This window comes from Trachemys scripta, chromosome 1, assembly GCF_013100865.1.
Source record: "Trachemys scripta elegans isolate TJP31775 chromosome 1, CAS_Tse_1.0, whole genome shotgun sequence".
NCBI lineage: Eukaryota > Metazoa > Chordata > Testudines > Emydidae > Trachemys > Trachemys scripta.
The window spans coordinates 342,385,570-342,401,929 of record NC_048298.1 but is presented as its reverse complement, the minus strand read 5'-3'; the positions used below and the strand labels follow the sequence as shown (position 1 = coordinate 342,401,929).

The 16,360-nt window shown below is 45.7% G+C and overlaps 1 protein-coding gene across 1 annotated transcript; it reads left to right on the top strand.

The window, feature by feature from the left end:
- Window positions 1-13,021: 13,021 nt before the first annotated feature.
- LOC117872760 (olfactory receptor 52M1-like) lies at window positions 13,022-13,969 on the top strand. The gene has a single exon (XM_034761525.1). The coding sequence runs from the start codon at window positions 13,022-13,024 to the stop codon at window positions 13,967-13,969; it is 948 nt and encodes a 315-aa protein (XP_034617416.1).
- The last annotated feature ends 2,391 nt before the right edge of the window (window positions 13,970-16,360 follow it).

Below are 16,360 nucleotides of genomic sequence, written 5' to 3'. Positions count from 1 at the left end.
CAACCGGCTGTAAAGTGGCCAAGCAGCAGTCTCAGCTTGACCAAGGCAGGGGGGGAGGGGGTTTGGGTGCCACAGAAAGGGCAGCTTGACCCCGTGTCCTTCCTGATAAGAATTGTGTTGAAGTTGCTGACACATGCATTTTAGAAGAGCAGGATGTGCCCCCAGGAATGTCTATTCGGGTCTCAAGGCTGCAAACTCTGGAAAAAACCCACACCAGGTTAATCAATAATCAGAAGGAAACCCCTTGCTTGACCATTGGAACTGTTTGCTTAACAAGTTTTCTTTAAGGGACATGCCATTGTATTACTAATGTATAAATAAGGGCAAACAGTTTGAGGTAGTTGGACTGGACTCTCCTCTGGATGCATCTTGTGTTCCCCACCAGCAGATGGGCTGCCACTGTGTCACTCGAGAGCCACACTCAGCGTCGGTAATTATCAAGGGTTGGGGGCGTTTTACTAACCTGTTGCAGACATGTATAAGTGCGTGAGACTAAGTAAAGTTTAGCTTTAAGTGAAAGCACCCTTGTGTTGTCCTTTTTGTGCCAGCCATCTATCGATCGGACGACCGTGTCTCCCTTGATTTTTTTCTTGACACCACCTCACACAGAGTAAAAGTTACCAAGAGCTTTTGCCTGAAAGAACCCCGGGTAACAGAATTTGGAGGCCCCCACAAGGATTGGTAGAGAGTCAGGAGATGGATGGTACAAACAGTTTGTAGTTTGCACATTGCAATAGGAGGTAAAAGACGGCAGTGTGGGGTCGCTCCCTGCAAGTTCCCGTGTAAACACAACCTTTTGTGGCTCCCTTTGGAGCCCTAATAGGATTTTAATCTAAGGAAAGAAAGGCCCCGTGAAGGTATACCTTCCCTAATACTATCTCAGTGTGAACTGCTGAAGGTTACTGGAATTGCCTGGCAGCCAGAAGAAGTGGGCAGCCTAAAGAAAAGGCTCCCAAGAAATGTATTGAACTGCTTTGGATGGAACTGGATTAGAGATATTGGCAAACAAACGAAATTATGTTCACAAAGTAAATCATAATCCTTACGAGAATAAATGTTTCTGTCATATTATAGCAATTAGGGGATGTGATTTTGAATTTCATGTATCCAGATTTAAATATAGTCAGTTAGAAGTGTCTTATACTTTGTATTCTATTGTAACACCTGTTCCCCTTGGAATGGATTTAACTGCTTTACAAACATTGCTTGTACACCCTGATTTACAGAACCAGTTAGATACTGCAACACAGGAAGGGCCCTGAGTCCTGGTTACCGTGCATCATAATGCCAATGAAATTAAACAGGTATTTGCAAGAATTGGCCAAGACCTGTTACACCACTGGTGGGAAGTGTTCTTGGGGTGGTCCCTCACTGGCATGGGTGTCCTGAATTTGGCCCTACACCCATCGTAGCAACCTTGGGGTGCCCAATAGTAGTGTTTTTTGTTACCAGCCTAATGACATGCTGGACCTGGCACAAAATCCAGCAATTGCAAGTCCCCCAACAGATGAGTCAGTGGTTACTGGCATTGGCACTTGGACCCCCGGGAAAGGAACATTTTGAACTTGTTGCCCCTCTCTCAAATGGGAAAGGAGGCTAAAACAATCACTTGTTAGTTGCTATGCTGGTGTGCTAAGTATGGGACGCCATCCAGAAGATAATTTGCTCGGTTTTGGCTGAGAGCCTTGAGCTTTCATTAGATCTCAACTCAAGGGCATCCAGACAAGGTGTGACAGCGATCGTGTAAAGGCCCCTTGTGTGAAAGGTGGCCTTTAAGGAGGGGAAACTGTATGGGGAGATTTTGGCAAACTAGTAAAGTGCCTGGAACCACTATGGCTCATTGCTCAAAGGAGCCAAGTCAGCAAGCCACAAAGTGGCCATGCAGCAGCCTCAGCTTGACCAAGGCAGGAGCGGGGGGGAGTTTTGGGGTGCCACAGAAAGGGCAGCTTGACCGCATGTCCTTCCTGATAAGAATTGTGTTGAAGTTGCTGATACATGCATTTTAGAAGAGCAGGATGTGCCCCAGGAATGTTGGGGCCTCAAGGCTTCAAATTCTGGAGAAAAAAAACACACCTGGTTAATTAATAATCTGAAGGAACCTCTTGCTTGACCATTGAAACTACTTACTTAACAAGTTTTCTTTAAAGGACATGTCATTCTGTTACTAATGTATAAATAATGGGAAAAAGTTTGAGGTAGTTGGACTGGACTCTCCTCTGGATGCATCTTATGTTCCCCACCGGCAGATGGGCTGTGCTGTGCCACTCGAGAGCCACACTCAGCATCGGTAATTATCGAGGGTTGGGGGTGTTTTACTAATCTTGTTGTGGACGTGTGTAAGTGCTTGAGACTAGTAAAGTTTAGCTTTAAGTGAAAGCACTCTTGTGTTGTCCTGTTTGTGCCAGCCATCTATCGGTCGGACGGCCGTGTCTCCCCTGGTTTATTTCCTGACACCACCTCGCACAGAGTAAAAGTTATCAAGAGCTCTGGGTTAAAAGAACCCCAGGTAACAAAACTACCATCAGGAGGTGGAAAAAACCATGCGGCGTGTCACCCTGATAGGTGGTGGCCATGCATGAAGGCAAATGTATACCAGTACTGTGAACCCTGTTTAGTTTGTGCACAGAATAATCCTACCCCCACAAAAACAAATGCTCCTTTCCGATCCCAAATATATGAAGGTCCATGGCAGGCTCTGAAAATTGATTTTTTGGGACCTTTACCAAAAACTCGAAGGGGAAACCAATACCTTCTGGTTATCATTATTCCATGCTCTTAATGGGTGGAATCATTTCCTTTAAAATTAAATACACTGTAGCCACAGCAATGTGAGTACAGACCAGACCCTTTATTTTTAGGACATTAAAATCAATCAAGTTCTTAAAAGAAGAACTTTATTATAAAGAAAAAAGTAAAAGAATCACACCTGCAAAATCAGGATGGAAGGTAACCTTGAAGGGTAATAAAAAGATTTAAAACACAGAGGATTCCCCTCTGGACTCAACTTGACAGTTACAAAAACAGGAATAAAACTACCTTTGTAGAATAGAAAATTCACTAGCCAAAACAAAAAATAACCTATTTCCTTGTCTTACTTACAATTTCTGTAATTTTAGATGGATCATTCCAGGTACGTTTTTAGAAGATGTTGTACCTGCTTGGTCTCTCCCTCTGTCCAGAGAGGAAACAAACAATGAGAGCCACAAACAAATTCCCTCCCCTGCCTCCCTAGATTTAAAAGTATCTTTTTTCTCATTGGTCCTTCTGGTCAGGTGCCAACTAGGTGATTTGAGTAGCGGAGAAGAAGAAAGTGAGTAGCAGTTAGTAGCTGTTTTTGAAGGTTTTTTTTGTTGAAGAATTGCCACTTTTAAGTCTACTACAATGACACACTACACAATAAAAACACTAACCCGGGAACCAAACCCTGCCACAAACCCCAATGCCAACTCTGTCCACATATCTACTTAACCCCTTGCAGGTAAAGCGATTCAGTACAGCTGACAAGGAGGGCAGGGCAGGCTGACTAACAAATTCCAGGGCCAAACTGGAGCTGGCAAAGTAACAACAACAACAAAAAAACTTCCTAGACGCCAAGGCAGAAGTTGGGGGATCCAAATGGGCAGCAAGAGGAAAGTGGCAAACGGCTGCAAGGAGGCTACTGGGAAGAGCAAAGGGTGGCCTAGCAGCCAAAAATAGCGGCGAAGGGAGGGCAAGTCCATGGGGGGGAGGTCCATGCTTGCTGCTGCAATAGTCTCAGATGGTAGAAGGGACAAAGCAAAGAGCCAGGGCGAGGGGGCAAAGAGAAGGTCCCGATGATAAGTAGGGGTGGTGGAGGGGGCGGTGGGCGGGGGGAAGAGATGGGCTAGGGAGAGCACTGCACGCTGCTCCCACTTACTCCCTACAACAGCAGGAGCCAGATATAAAGTCACTCAGTTCAGGAAGAGCCTCCTCTACAATGTCCCGCAGCAGCCCTCCTCCTCAACGTCAGCAGCAGAAGGATCCGAAGCAGCAGCAGCAAGCAACCAGTGCCAACCAGCCAAGAGAGACCCAGGAATGGTGGTGGGCTCCTCGTGTCCCTCCAGGGGTGGGGCCCCTGCACAGCAGTAGCAGCAGCCAGGTAGACCTCCAGCCAGCAGAGCAGCTGGAGAGATGGGCCAGCCACTGGAGAGAAGCCTTATTGGAAATGACAGGAGGTGGGCAGACACAACACTGCTTCTACAGGCCCCTCCCCCAGCCTTGAAGGAAGACCCACGGAGAACCACCCTACAGCCCAGGGTGTTCAAGGTAGCAAAGATGGTCAGTTTCATAGTGAGGGCAGGGGAGGATCCTTGCAGGCCTCACAACAATCTGTGACTGATCCCAAAAGCCAGCAGGGAATCAAGGAAGATGCTGGCCCACCAAAAGGCCATGGTGTCCTGTCTCTCGGTCCCTCTCCCCTCCTGCAAACATCCCTCTCAGCCCAGAGGACTTTCCTACAAGAAACGGCGCAGTTCCTCCTTCAGTGCAGTGGGGGACAGCAGGGCCCCTGTGACAATCCCACAGCCCACGGAATTGGGCAAATGGGGGGCAGACCCCCAGCACAGTGCCTGTACTGCTGGAGCCACACAACCCATCTCCATTTCGAGCAGGGCAGGGGGCGATGGAGGGAAGAGAGCAGTCCCTAAAGGGTCAGAGATGGGAGACATGAAAACCACCCGCTGAGGGTCGTCTGGGCACAGGGGAAATTAAATAACCCCGGCAGGGGTGGAGGCAGTCTGGGAGGTGGAGGGGAAGGAGGTGATAGGCAATGCATCGGGGTGGGAACAGGGCCGGGGACAGGAATGCACTTAGGTGCGGGGGCAGGAGCGGAAAAGGGATCAGGATCCCCGGCAGCTGCACCACTGGGATGTGGCACCGCTCGACCAGCTACAGAGGTCGAGGGGCAGGGAATGGGAGGGAGGTACTCATCAATGCCAGTCCCGGGCACCATAACGAGCTCAGCACCTGCAACCATGGTGTCAGAAGGGTGTTGAAGTACTGGAATGGGTTACCTAGGGAGGTGGTGGAATCTCCTTCCTTAGAGGTTTTTAAGGTCAGGCTTGACAGAGCCCTGGCTGGGATGATTTAGTTGGGATTAGGTCCTGCTTTGAGCAGGGAGTTGGACTAGATGATTCTCTGATTCTGTGATTCTCATATATCCCAGGTTTCCTGCCCTGGCCCTGGCTGTGCTGCCCTGGTGGTGGCCGCACACCCTCAGGCTCTAGGTGGCAGGACCTTCTTCCCAACATCAGAACCCATACTGGGGTTATGATTCCCCTCCCAGTCTGGCCTGCAATGCCTTTTGGCTGCCTCTGCCAAGGGCCCCCCTCACTCTCTCCAGCTGCTTACCACACCTGGCTCCAGACTGTAAAAACAGTAGGACACTGGAACAGATGTCTAGGGAGGTTGTAAGTTTCTTCACTGGAGGTTTTCCAAGGGAGGCTGGATAGCCATCTGTCCTGGATCCTTTAGAAGCAACAAATTCTGCATCTTTGCAGGGGGTTAGACGAGGTGACCCTCGCAGTCCCTTCTAGCCCTATGGCTCTAAGATTCATGATGTACAGTCCTGTTATAGACCAGGCCTTAGTCAAACACAAGTCATGTGGCTCAAAACAGAGGTAACTGAGTGAAAGTTAATATCCTGTGTTATACAGGAGGTAAGACACGATGATCTAAACATTCCTTCTGACCTTGAATGCTATGAATCTATCGATAAAGAAAGTAGATCAGTCATTTATATTTACTCTGTCTCACAGCACGCAAACAGGGGAACAGTTAATTATCCTGAAAGTCTGAACATAAAACACTGATAAAATAAAATTGTTTACATAATCCATATATGGCCTGTGGAACTCGTTGCCACTGATATTATTGGAGGAAAGAGCTTAGCTGAGTTGGATTCACAAATGGATTGGCCATTGTAGATGGTCCTGGTGGCACCACAGTTAGTTAAGGCTGTCTGACACCTTCAATTGGAAGACCTCATTTTCAGTTGCTTATAAGTTTGCCAAACTTTAACCGTTTGGACTGAAATTTCCCATGCTGGGTGTCTGCTTCTGGCTGAATTGTTTTTGAAAGTTTCAGGCATAACAGTTCAGGCAACTTCAGCTGGGGCCAGGGGCACAGCAAGAAGGACATTTTGGCCCATGGTATTGGAGCAAACTCATCCCTTCTGGCCAGGACCTTTGGATGTTTAATGCCTGAGCAGAGCAGAAAAGACCACAGACATACTCCCTACCCCATTACTCCCATGTTGCAATGGGTTAGTCGAGCAGGTGAGCTCCTCGGCAAAACATGGGGTACCTGTGAATCCTGAGATGGAAATGGCTTCCCTGGGAATCCCTCTCAGGTAGCCGTGTCCCACACCTCTCTCACCCCATCATGTGCAGCAACATGCCAAGCTGAGAGCCGACATTGGGGTGTGCACCATTTATAAAATAGCTCTGTGCAATCCCAGGGGGGTTCACTTAGCCTCTTTCAGAGAAGCACCATCTGGATGCAAACAGGCTGAAGATCGGAGACACTCTCACCAATGTCTTTCTTTCCATGTCTGTACTTCTGTGCTATCTATCCAGCAGGAAGACTAGACCTTGGGAGGCAGGCCAGTCCTTGCTTACAGACCACCCCCCAACCTGAAGCAAATACTCACCAGCAACTACACACCACACCACAGAAACACCAACCCAGGAACCTATCCCTGTAGCAAACCTCGTTGCCTACTCTGTCCCCATATCTACTCTGGCAACAGCATCAGAGGACCTAACCACATCAGCCACACCATCAGGGGCTCATTCACCTGCACATCCACTAATGTCATATATGCCATCATGTGCCAGCAATGCCCCTCTGCCATGTACATTGGCCAAACCGGACAGTCCCTCCGCAAAAGAATAAATGGACACAAATCGGACATCAGGAATGGTAACATACACAAGCCAGTAAGTGAACACTTCAATCTCCCTGGTCATTCTATCACAGATTTAAAAGTCACTGTCATTGAACAAAAAAACTTCAGAAACAGACTTCAAAGAGAAACAGCAGAACTAAAATTCATTTGCAAATTCAACACCATTAATCTGGGCTTGAATAGGGATTGGGAGTGGCTGGCTCACTACAGAAGCAGCTTTTCCTCTCCTGGAATTGACACCTCCTCATCTATTATTGGGAGTGGACTACATCCACCCTGATTGAATTGGCCTTGTCAACACTGATTCTCCACTTGCGAAGTAACTCCCTGCTCTCCATGTGTCAGTATATAATGCCTGCATCTGTAGCTTTCACTCTATGCATCCGAAGAAGTGAGGTTTTTACTCACGAAAGCTTATGCCCAAATATATCTGTTAGTCTTTAAGGTGCCACCAGACTCTTTGTTGTTTTTGTAGATACAGACTAACACGGCTACCCCCTGATACTTGATTTAATCATGGATTTCTACATAAAAGTGCATTCTTGTTGGTTGTTATAACCTTAATACATATTCTTCACAACTCAGAGACGGATGTAGGTTTCATTTTTAGAAGGTACAAACTATACATTTTTAAACAGTGATTTATTTTGAAAACTTTTCAGATTAGTTTTACAGCTATATCAGAAAATGAATGATTGTTTGGTTATTTCATTTACCAAAGGTAATTGAAGCAGATATTTATGAAGTCATTGGGAAGTGAACTATCACTAGTTCAACAGATTAATTATTAGTATTTGGAGGATTTTCTTGCCATGCTGTATTAGGAGGGGAACATCACTAGACAGATACTTAAATTGTTTTATTTAACTAAAACAACAACATTAAGTATTCTGCATATTTTCTTCAACAGCAAACATATAATATTTTAACAAAACAAGCATATGTCACTCGCTTCTCATATTTATCTCCAGACTTCTTCTCCTTGTCCAGATCTATTCCACCCCCAACAATCTTCTATTCATTAAACTTTTTGAAACTTTGCACTTTTAGAGAGAGGTGAGGGGTTTGACTCTGTATACACAAATTTGCAGAGGGGCAATAGAATTGAGGTCTGTTATTTCTCATCTCTATATACCATCCCTTTGTGTAGATAGAAAGATTAACCTAAATAATCTATACAGAACCCTGTGGAACCCCATAAGATTGGGTCCCTAATCCATGAACTATTGGAACTCATTTACAAAAGTTTTCTTAAACATTGAATGCATATATTGTTTCATACTATAGAATTAGAATTTATAATCCCTATTCCATGATGAGATATCTTTGAGCTATAATGTATCTTAACTAAAACTATCTTTACATAAGTTTTTTCCTCAAAAAACATTTTACGAAAAAATCTGATTTAAATAAAAAAAATTGATTTATTTTTATTTTTAAAAATAATAATTCATTTGTATCCACCCTGGTTACTGATGAGAATTACTGATCTCTGTTCCCTTAGTGACAGTCCCATGTGCCTGCACAAAGTGTTTTTGTCTCCCCGGAGTGATCTCCCTCCAGATCTGCCTTCTACTATCTGTGCAGCCATCCTGGGCATTTACAGGGTATCAGACCCTATGTGGATCTAGTTATTATCCCTAGTGTTCTTAGTAATCAACTATAATTTTTAAATATACACAAATACACAGAGCAGCCAATTGCTTTCTGACTCAGCACAGAGTTCTCATCTCCCTCTGGGAAGGTCCCTTCATTACAGTTTACTTCTAAATCTGGATAAATAGCACATAAGTGCAGACAGGCTTGTCTCCAGCCTGTTTACATTCACATGCCGCTTCTCCACTAGAGGCTGAACAAACCCCCCAGCGATTGCACAGAGCTATATTATAAATGGTGCACACCCCTGCATCGGCTCTCGGTGTGGGATGTTGCTACAGATGCTGGGGTGAGAGAGGCGTTGGACACGGCTACCTGAGAGGGATTCCCAGGAAAGAAGCTTCCATCTCAGAATTCACAGGTACCCATCTCTTGCTGAGGAGCTCACCTGCTCGACAAACCCAGTGCAACATGGGCGTGCTGGGATAGAGAGTATGTCTGTGTGCGTTTTTGCTCTGCACAGACATTAAACATCCCAGGGCCCTTGCCACAAGTGATGAGTTTGCTCCAGTATCACTGGCCAAATTTGTCCCTCTTTTCTTTGTCCCCCTCCCCTGGCTGATGGCCTCCAGCCCCAAGGCAGCTGCATTTCAGTGCTACAGTGGATTTTTCAGGATGAAGGGTTTAGTAGATGTACAACAGAGGGCCAAATTCTGAAACTGGGGCACGTAGTTTGCTCAGACCTCATAGAGGCAAAACTCCCCTTGGAGTAAGAATTGAGTAAACACCTCAGGAGTGGGTGGTGCGTCAATGCACAGACATCCCCCCCTGCTCTTGCATCTAGGGCTCTGCTGTTAACTGGGGTGGGGGGAAGCTATTATCTGGCTTTTATCTCCTGGAAAACATGGAGGTGCTAGGGGTCCTCACTGGAACAACTATAAGAATTTTTCAACATGGGCAAAACATCTTTTCTCCTAGTTTCATTTGCGAAGTCGGCTGAACTGTTATGCCTGAAACTTTCAAACAACAATTCAGCCAGAAGCAGACACCCGGCCTGGGAAATTTCAGTTCAAATGTTTAAAGTCTGGCAAACTTATCAACAACTGAAAACCAGGTCTTCTAATCGAAGGTGTCAGACAGCCTTACGTAATGGTGCTGCCACCAGCAGCACCTACAATGGCCCATCCGTTTGTGAATCCCATTCAGCTAAACTCTTTGCTCCAGTAACATCTGTGGCAAGGAGTTCCAGAGGCCAAATATAGATTATGTTAACAATTTTCTGTTATCACTGTTATATGTTCAAATTTTCAATGTAATTGAATGTTCCCTTGTTCGTGTTTTATGAAACACAGTGAATACAAATGTCTGAACAACTTTCTTTATCAATAGATTCATAGGGTTTAAGGCCACAAGTGACCATTAGATCATCCAGTCTGAATTCCAATATAACACAGGCCATTATATTTCACCCAGTTACCCCAGTATTCAGCCCCATGACTTGTCTGTGACTAAGGCCTGGTCCACACTGAGATTTTACATCTCAGAATCATAGAGCCACAGGGTTAGAAGGGACCACAAGGGCCATATAGTCTAACCTGTGCCAAGATGCAGGATTTGTTGTGTCTAAACCATCCCATACAGCCTCCTTTGGAAAACTTTCAGAAGAAGAGCTTCTATAACCTCTCGAGGTCTCTTTTCCATTGTCCTCCTGTTCTTACAGTTAGGAAGTTTTTACTGAAATTTCATCTAAATCTGCTCTGCTGTAGTTTGAACCCATTGCCTCTTCTCCTGTCCTCTGTGGCAAGAGAGAACTTTTCCCCACCTTTTTTTTATGGCAGCTTTTCATGTATTTGAAGACTGCTACCATGTCCCCACTTAATCTCCTCTTTTCCAAACTAAACATACCTAGTTCCTCAGCCTTTGTCATATGGCTTCCCTCCCATCCCTTTGATCATGGTTGCTGCTTGCCTCTGGATCCTTTCCAGTTTCTCTACATCCTTCCTATACATTGATGACCAAAATTGGACTCGGTACTCAAGCTGAGGCCGAACCAGCGATGCGTAGATGAATACTATCACCTCCCATGACAGCATCCTATACGACCGAAAATTGCATTTTCTTTTTTTTTGCAGTAGCCAAAAGAAAGGAAGCCCCTGAGAGATGTAGCTGTATCGCACTAACCCCAGTGTAGACAGCATGAGGTCGACAGAAGAATTCGTCCATCGACCTCGCTACCACCTCTCGGGGTGGTGGATTAACTACGCTACCGGGAGAACCCCTCCTATCAGTGCAAGTAGTCTTTACATTGAAGCACTACAGCAGCATCGCTGTAACGTTTTCAGTGCACACAAGCCCTCAAGCAGATCTCCAAGAAAAGCATCCAGTCTGGCTCTGCAGACACACGGAGTTGGAAAATCAACCTTTTCCCTTCGCAGTTCGTTCCAAATCACTCTCAGTGATAAACATTTGTCCCTTATTTCCAACTGGATTTTGTCTGGCTTCAGCTTCCAGTTATTGGGCCTTGCTCTGCCTTTCTCTGCTAGATTACAGAGCCCGGTATTACTCTTTAATATAAATAGAAAGTCTTTCACACTGTCTGGCATTTTTTCCAGCCTCGAATCATTTTTGTGGCTCTTTTGTGCACCCTCTCCAATTTTTCAACATCCTTTTTGAAATGTGGACCCTGGGCCTGGACAATGCCATGTGGAGAGGTAAAATCCTTCCATTGCCCCAATTCATCCTTGCTTATTCATCCACGGATCACATCCGCCCTTTCGGTCACAGCATCACAAAGGGAGCTCACTATGAGTTGAGTATCCACAGTGACCCCTAAATCCTTTTCAGAGTCACTGTGTTCCCTAATACAGTGCCCTAATTTGTGGGTCAGGCCTGCATTCCCTGTTCCAAAATGATAGCCAGGCATTCTTTATATGCATAGACTTTTGTGTTAAGTAATCCCATACCTGCATTTCCATTGATTCCTAATGCTGTCTTATGTTGTTTTTTTTAAACGTTCCCTTTATTTCTTTAAATAGTTTTTGTTTAACACGAAACTGCCCTGTATTTGCCTTTTTTGGGCTCTGCTGCTTCCTGGTTGTGTACTTCTGGTTCCGAATGAGATATGTGGATGAACGGTCAGTTTGGATATCTGGTGTTCGTAATGCTAAGATTCTTCTGTAGATGCTCTTTCACATCCTCCTTGACTGCTGATGGACTGGAAAGTATTTCATCGTCTCATGTGATATGCGTACCTCATACTGCTTCTTTCCGAATGCACAACAAAAATATTTCTTGAACACATCTACCTTTTCTGCAATATTAACAAGTTTCCTTTCTCCCTCTAGGAATTGACCTAAACTTTTTCTAGGCTTTCTTTTGTTCTTAATATTCTTAATAGCCTCATTTTTGTGATCCTTAACTCTGCCAAGCATGGATTTTCCCCTGATGTCTTTAACGTCCCTTATCAATTTTCATCATTTCCAGTTTGTATTGCTTTTTATCTATTTTCCCTTTTCCCTATGTATTATATATTGCTTTTTCTCTCCTAACTGCTGCCTTCACTTTCTAACCGCGTTTTTAGCCAAAGTTGTTCACTTTCTTGATTGTGGAATCGAGTCTTTTTAGCTATCCAATAAACTCTTCTTTAAAAACTGCCAGTTTTCTTTCACATTCCTCCCAATCAGTTTTGCTGATAATTTGCTTCATCTTTGGGGAATTAGTCCTTTGGAAGCACTAAGTGTCCACAGATATTACTGGTTGGGAACTGTTCTCTGTTTGTCCATTTGAATATAATCGCTTCCATTCTTTATATTGTTCTCCTCTATCATATGTACCCTTCTTGGTCTCTTCTCTTAACTAAACAGTCCCAGGCATTTCAATTTGTCTTCATATGGCATCCTCCCCCTGTCTCATATATCCCCTTTATAGCTGCTATATCCTTTATAGAAACTGGATCATGCCTGGCCTTTTCCCGGAGCTGTGTTCCAGCTGGGATGCTTCCCCCGACACATGTTGACAAAGGTTTAGATTTTTTCTACTCTCACATTTTGAGCAACTGGGTGAATGGGGAACTCCCTGCAGCACAGACTCTCTAGCCTGGGTTTCATTGCATGAATGAACAATGACAGATAACCAATATCCACACTAGTATTTCTGATGGAGCCTATTAAGGATTCATAGACCCCAAAGGGTAGGAATTATTGATGTATGGTGCACCATAACACATGGAATTGGCATTAGTAGGGTCATTTGTTCATAATTCATTTCTCTGAATAATGAAAATGTCAATTTTCAGTATATGAAGAGTGAACAATCTGCTTCCCCCATGAAAACACCTCCAGTAGTGCATGTATGTCTCATATTAATATTGTCTCTCCATCTAGGCATTTGTACTGAAACCTTCACCCTTGACCTTGGTCACATACAGGAAGTCAGGGGAACATACGATACGTGCAGGAGACACTGTTCTGCCTCAGAGTTGGACACCTTCTCCCCTACTCCATGTCAGATTCCAACACAACTGACTTCACTAACCCCTCCACCTTCATCTTGCTGGGCATTCCTGGCCTGGAAGGGGCCCATGTCTGGATCTCCATCCCCTTCTGTACCATGTATGTCACAGCCATCTTGGGGAACTTCACCATCCTGTTCATCGTGAAGACGGAGCTGAGCCTCCATGGGCCCATGTATTATTTCCTCTGCATGCTGGCGGTCACCGACCTGGTCCTGTCCACATCCATCCTGCCCAAAATGCTGAGCATCTTCTGGTTCAATTCCAGGGAGATCAATTTCAGTGCTTGCCTCACCCAGCTGTACTTGATTCACTGCTTCATAGTGATGGAGTCTGGGATCCTTGTGGCCATGGCTTTTGATCGCTACGTGGCCATCTGCGATCCCCTGAGACATTCTACTACGCTGACAAACCCCGTTGTGGCCAAGATTGGCTTGGCCGCGTTACTGCGCGGTGGCATGCTCGTATTGCCCTATGTCTTGCTGGCGAGGCAATGGCCATATTGCAGAACCAACATCATCCCCCACACACACTGCGAGCACATGGCCGTGGTGAAGCTGGCCTGTGCTGACATCCGTGTCAGTAGTTACTACGGCCTCTCTGTGGCAATCTTGGTGATCAGTATGGATGTGCTTTTTATCGCTGTGTCCTATATCCAAATCCTCAGGGCCATCTTCAGCCTCCCCACAAAGGACGCCCGGCTCAAGACTTTTGGGACTTGCATCTCCCACCTCTGTACCATCTTAGTCTTTTACATCTCAGCTCTCTTCTCCTCCCTCGCATACCGGTTTGGCCAGAATGTGGCCCTGCACTTCCACGTTCTCATTGCTAATGTCTACTTCCTGGTGCCCTCCATGCTAAACCCCATAATCTACGGGGTGAGGACCAAACAGATCCGGGACAGGCTACTCCGGCTCTTTACTCATAAAGGGACCTAAAATTTTCTCCTGGTGCCATGGCTTTTAGACTGAGCTCCATGCAGAGCTGGAAGGTGACATGGTGCTGGGCCCTACCGTTTCCTGACCTTACTGTGTGGTGTCAAAGTGACAGATGGTAACTGGATTACTGAAGCCCTGTCCTCTGCCCAATCTCTTCCCCCAAGACCCCACCTTTGTTCCACATGTTCTCTCAAGGCCCCACCCATTTCTGTGACACTTCCACCAAGTCAGTGCCCCCCATCAGTCGCTCCTCTACTCCCCTCTCCCCATCATTTGCTGGATCATCTCCACCTCCCTCTGCCATCAGCTGGGCTCCCTCTGCTCTGGGGCTGGAAGGGGGCTGCTGCAGCCTGACTTGGAGCCTGCAAGTGAGTGCAGCGAGGACACAGCCTTGGGGCTGACAGGCCAGTCAGGAGCGCAGAGGGAAGCCAGGAAGGAGTATAAAGGCAGCTGAGTGTTGAGAGCAGGGTTCTGAGGCAGGTGGGTGAGATTGTGCATCATAAAGTTTGTGGGCCCTAAAGCTCAGCTACAAAGTCCTGAGGGAAGAGACCCTTGTGTGGCTTATTTCTTTAGCTTTCAGCTCCCTTTTGTTTCTCCCGACTGGGGGCTTGAAGCAGGCAGGGTCCTTGCAATGGGGCTGGGCTGGGATCCCTTTGTCCTGAGCCAGGCCTTGGGAGCAGGCCAGGAATCAGTTTTCAAGCTAGGAGGACAACCACTGAGAGAGGTGGAAGGATAGGCCCCAGCTTTATCTGGGAAGGCGGGATGCTGGGCAGAGGCCGGGGTGGCTGCGATAGCTGATAGAGAGGGAGATAAAAGGCACACCTGCCATTAGCCAGCTATTTACACACGTGCATGGCACCATACCTGGAACTACAGGGAACCCATTGCCCCGGGTCTGAAATCGAACTGTGAAGCTGAGTCAAACATACGCTCTGCATGACGCTTTTGATCACTACATCTAGAAGCTCTTTAGCTAGACTGCTAGGCAGCGTTTGTGACAGATTCCTCCCGGGGTTCATCTGGAACTGGGGTACCACTCAGCCCCCTGACCCCCCAGCCTGGGCTCCCTCTAACACTGTACTGCTGTGACAAGCTACAAAGACTTCCACCCTGCACTTTCACCAGCATTCACACGGGTAGGGACACACCCACACCTATGCAGTTACATAGGAAAGCTTCTCCCAGCTCCTCAGGCACCCCCCCTCCTCTGGAGTAAAAACCCAAATTTATACCATCTTGCGCTGCACGGGAAACCATATGGTGTAAGCTCATAACATTTTTCACCTCCTCCAATGTGGAGAGGAATATGCAACAGCGTTTTGGTCCTGAATTTTGATACAGCAAACTAAGTGTATTAATGACAATATATAGATTTTAAGATATTTTAATGATAGCAAAGAGATCCAAGCAGATTATCTAGCAAATAAGCAAAAACTACAAACTAAGCTTAATATACTAAAGAGATTGGATATGAATACCCATTTCTCATCCTAAGAGATGATACAAGCAGGCTGCAGATTCTTAAGGGGCCAGCTGCACTTGTTTTATGGCTTGGAATCCCCAGGTGTTTTGGTCCTTAGTTTTGATATGGCAATCTAAGTTTATTAACTAGAAAAGAGAGATTTTAAGTGATTATAAGTGATAGCAAGCAGATCAAAGCAGATTACATAGCAAATAAACAAAAATACAACCTAAGCTTCATATACTAAACAGATTCAATATGAATTAGCGTATTCTCACCCTAACTGGTGATACAAGCAGACTTTTAAATTCTTAAAGGTACAAGCTGCACTTGTTTGCAGCTTGGAACCCCCAGGTGTTCCATTCACAAGCTAAAAAAATTCCTTTAGCCTGGATGCAGCACTGCCCCTAGTTCAGTCTTTGTTCCTCAGGTGTTTCCAGGAGTTTTCTTGGGTGGGGAGAGAAGAGCAACAGATTCTGTCCCTCCCTGCCTTATAAAGCTTTGTCATATGGCAGATACCTTTGTTTCAAAGCTTGGTTCCCAGACTGATCTGTGGAAAAACACTGACATCCCAAGATGGAGTCTAGAGACATGTGGTCTGGTCACATGTCCTTGTAGAGTCATAGCAGCTATTATTCACAGCCCGTCTGTAGTGTTCACAGGAAGTCTCCCCAGGTGGGGATAAGCTTCTTCTAAGGCCTATTGTTTTTTCCTAATGGCTCGTTGCTTGGAATGGTCCTTCCCCACCCAGCTATCTAGACTGAAAGCAACTTGTCTAGTGGGTGTGACCCATGTGTAATTCCATTTGAAATACAGCTACATCACCAATATTCATAACATCTCTCATAAAAATGATACACGCACACAAATAAGAAAATCATATTCAACAAATCATTTCTTATCCAATGACATCTCATGGGACTTATCTT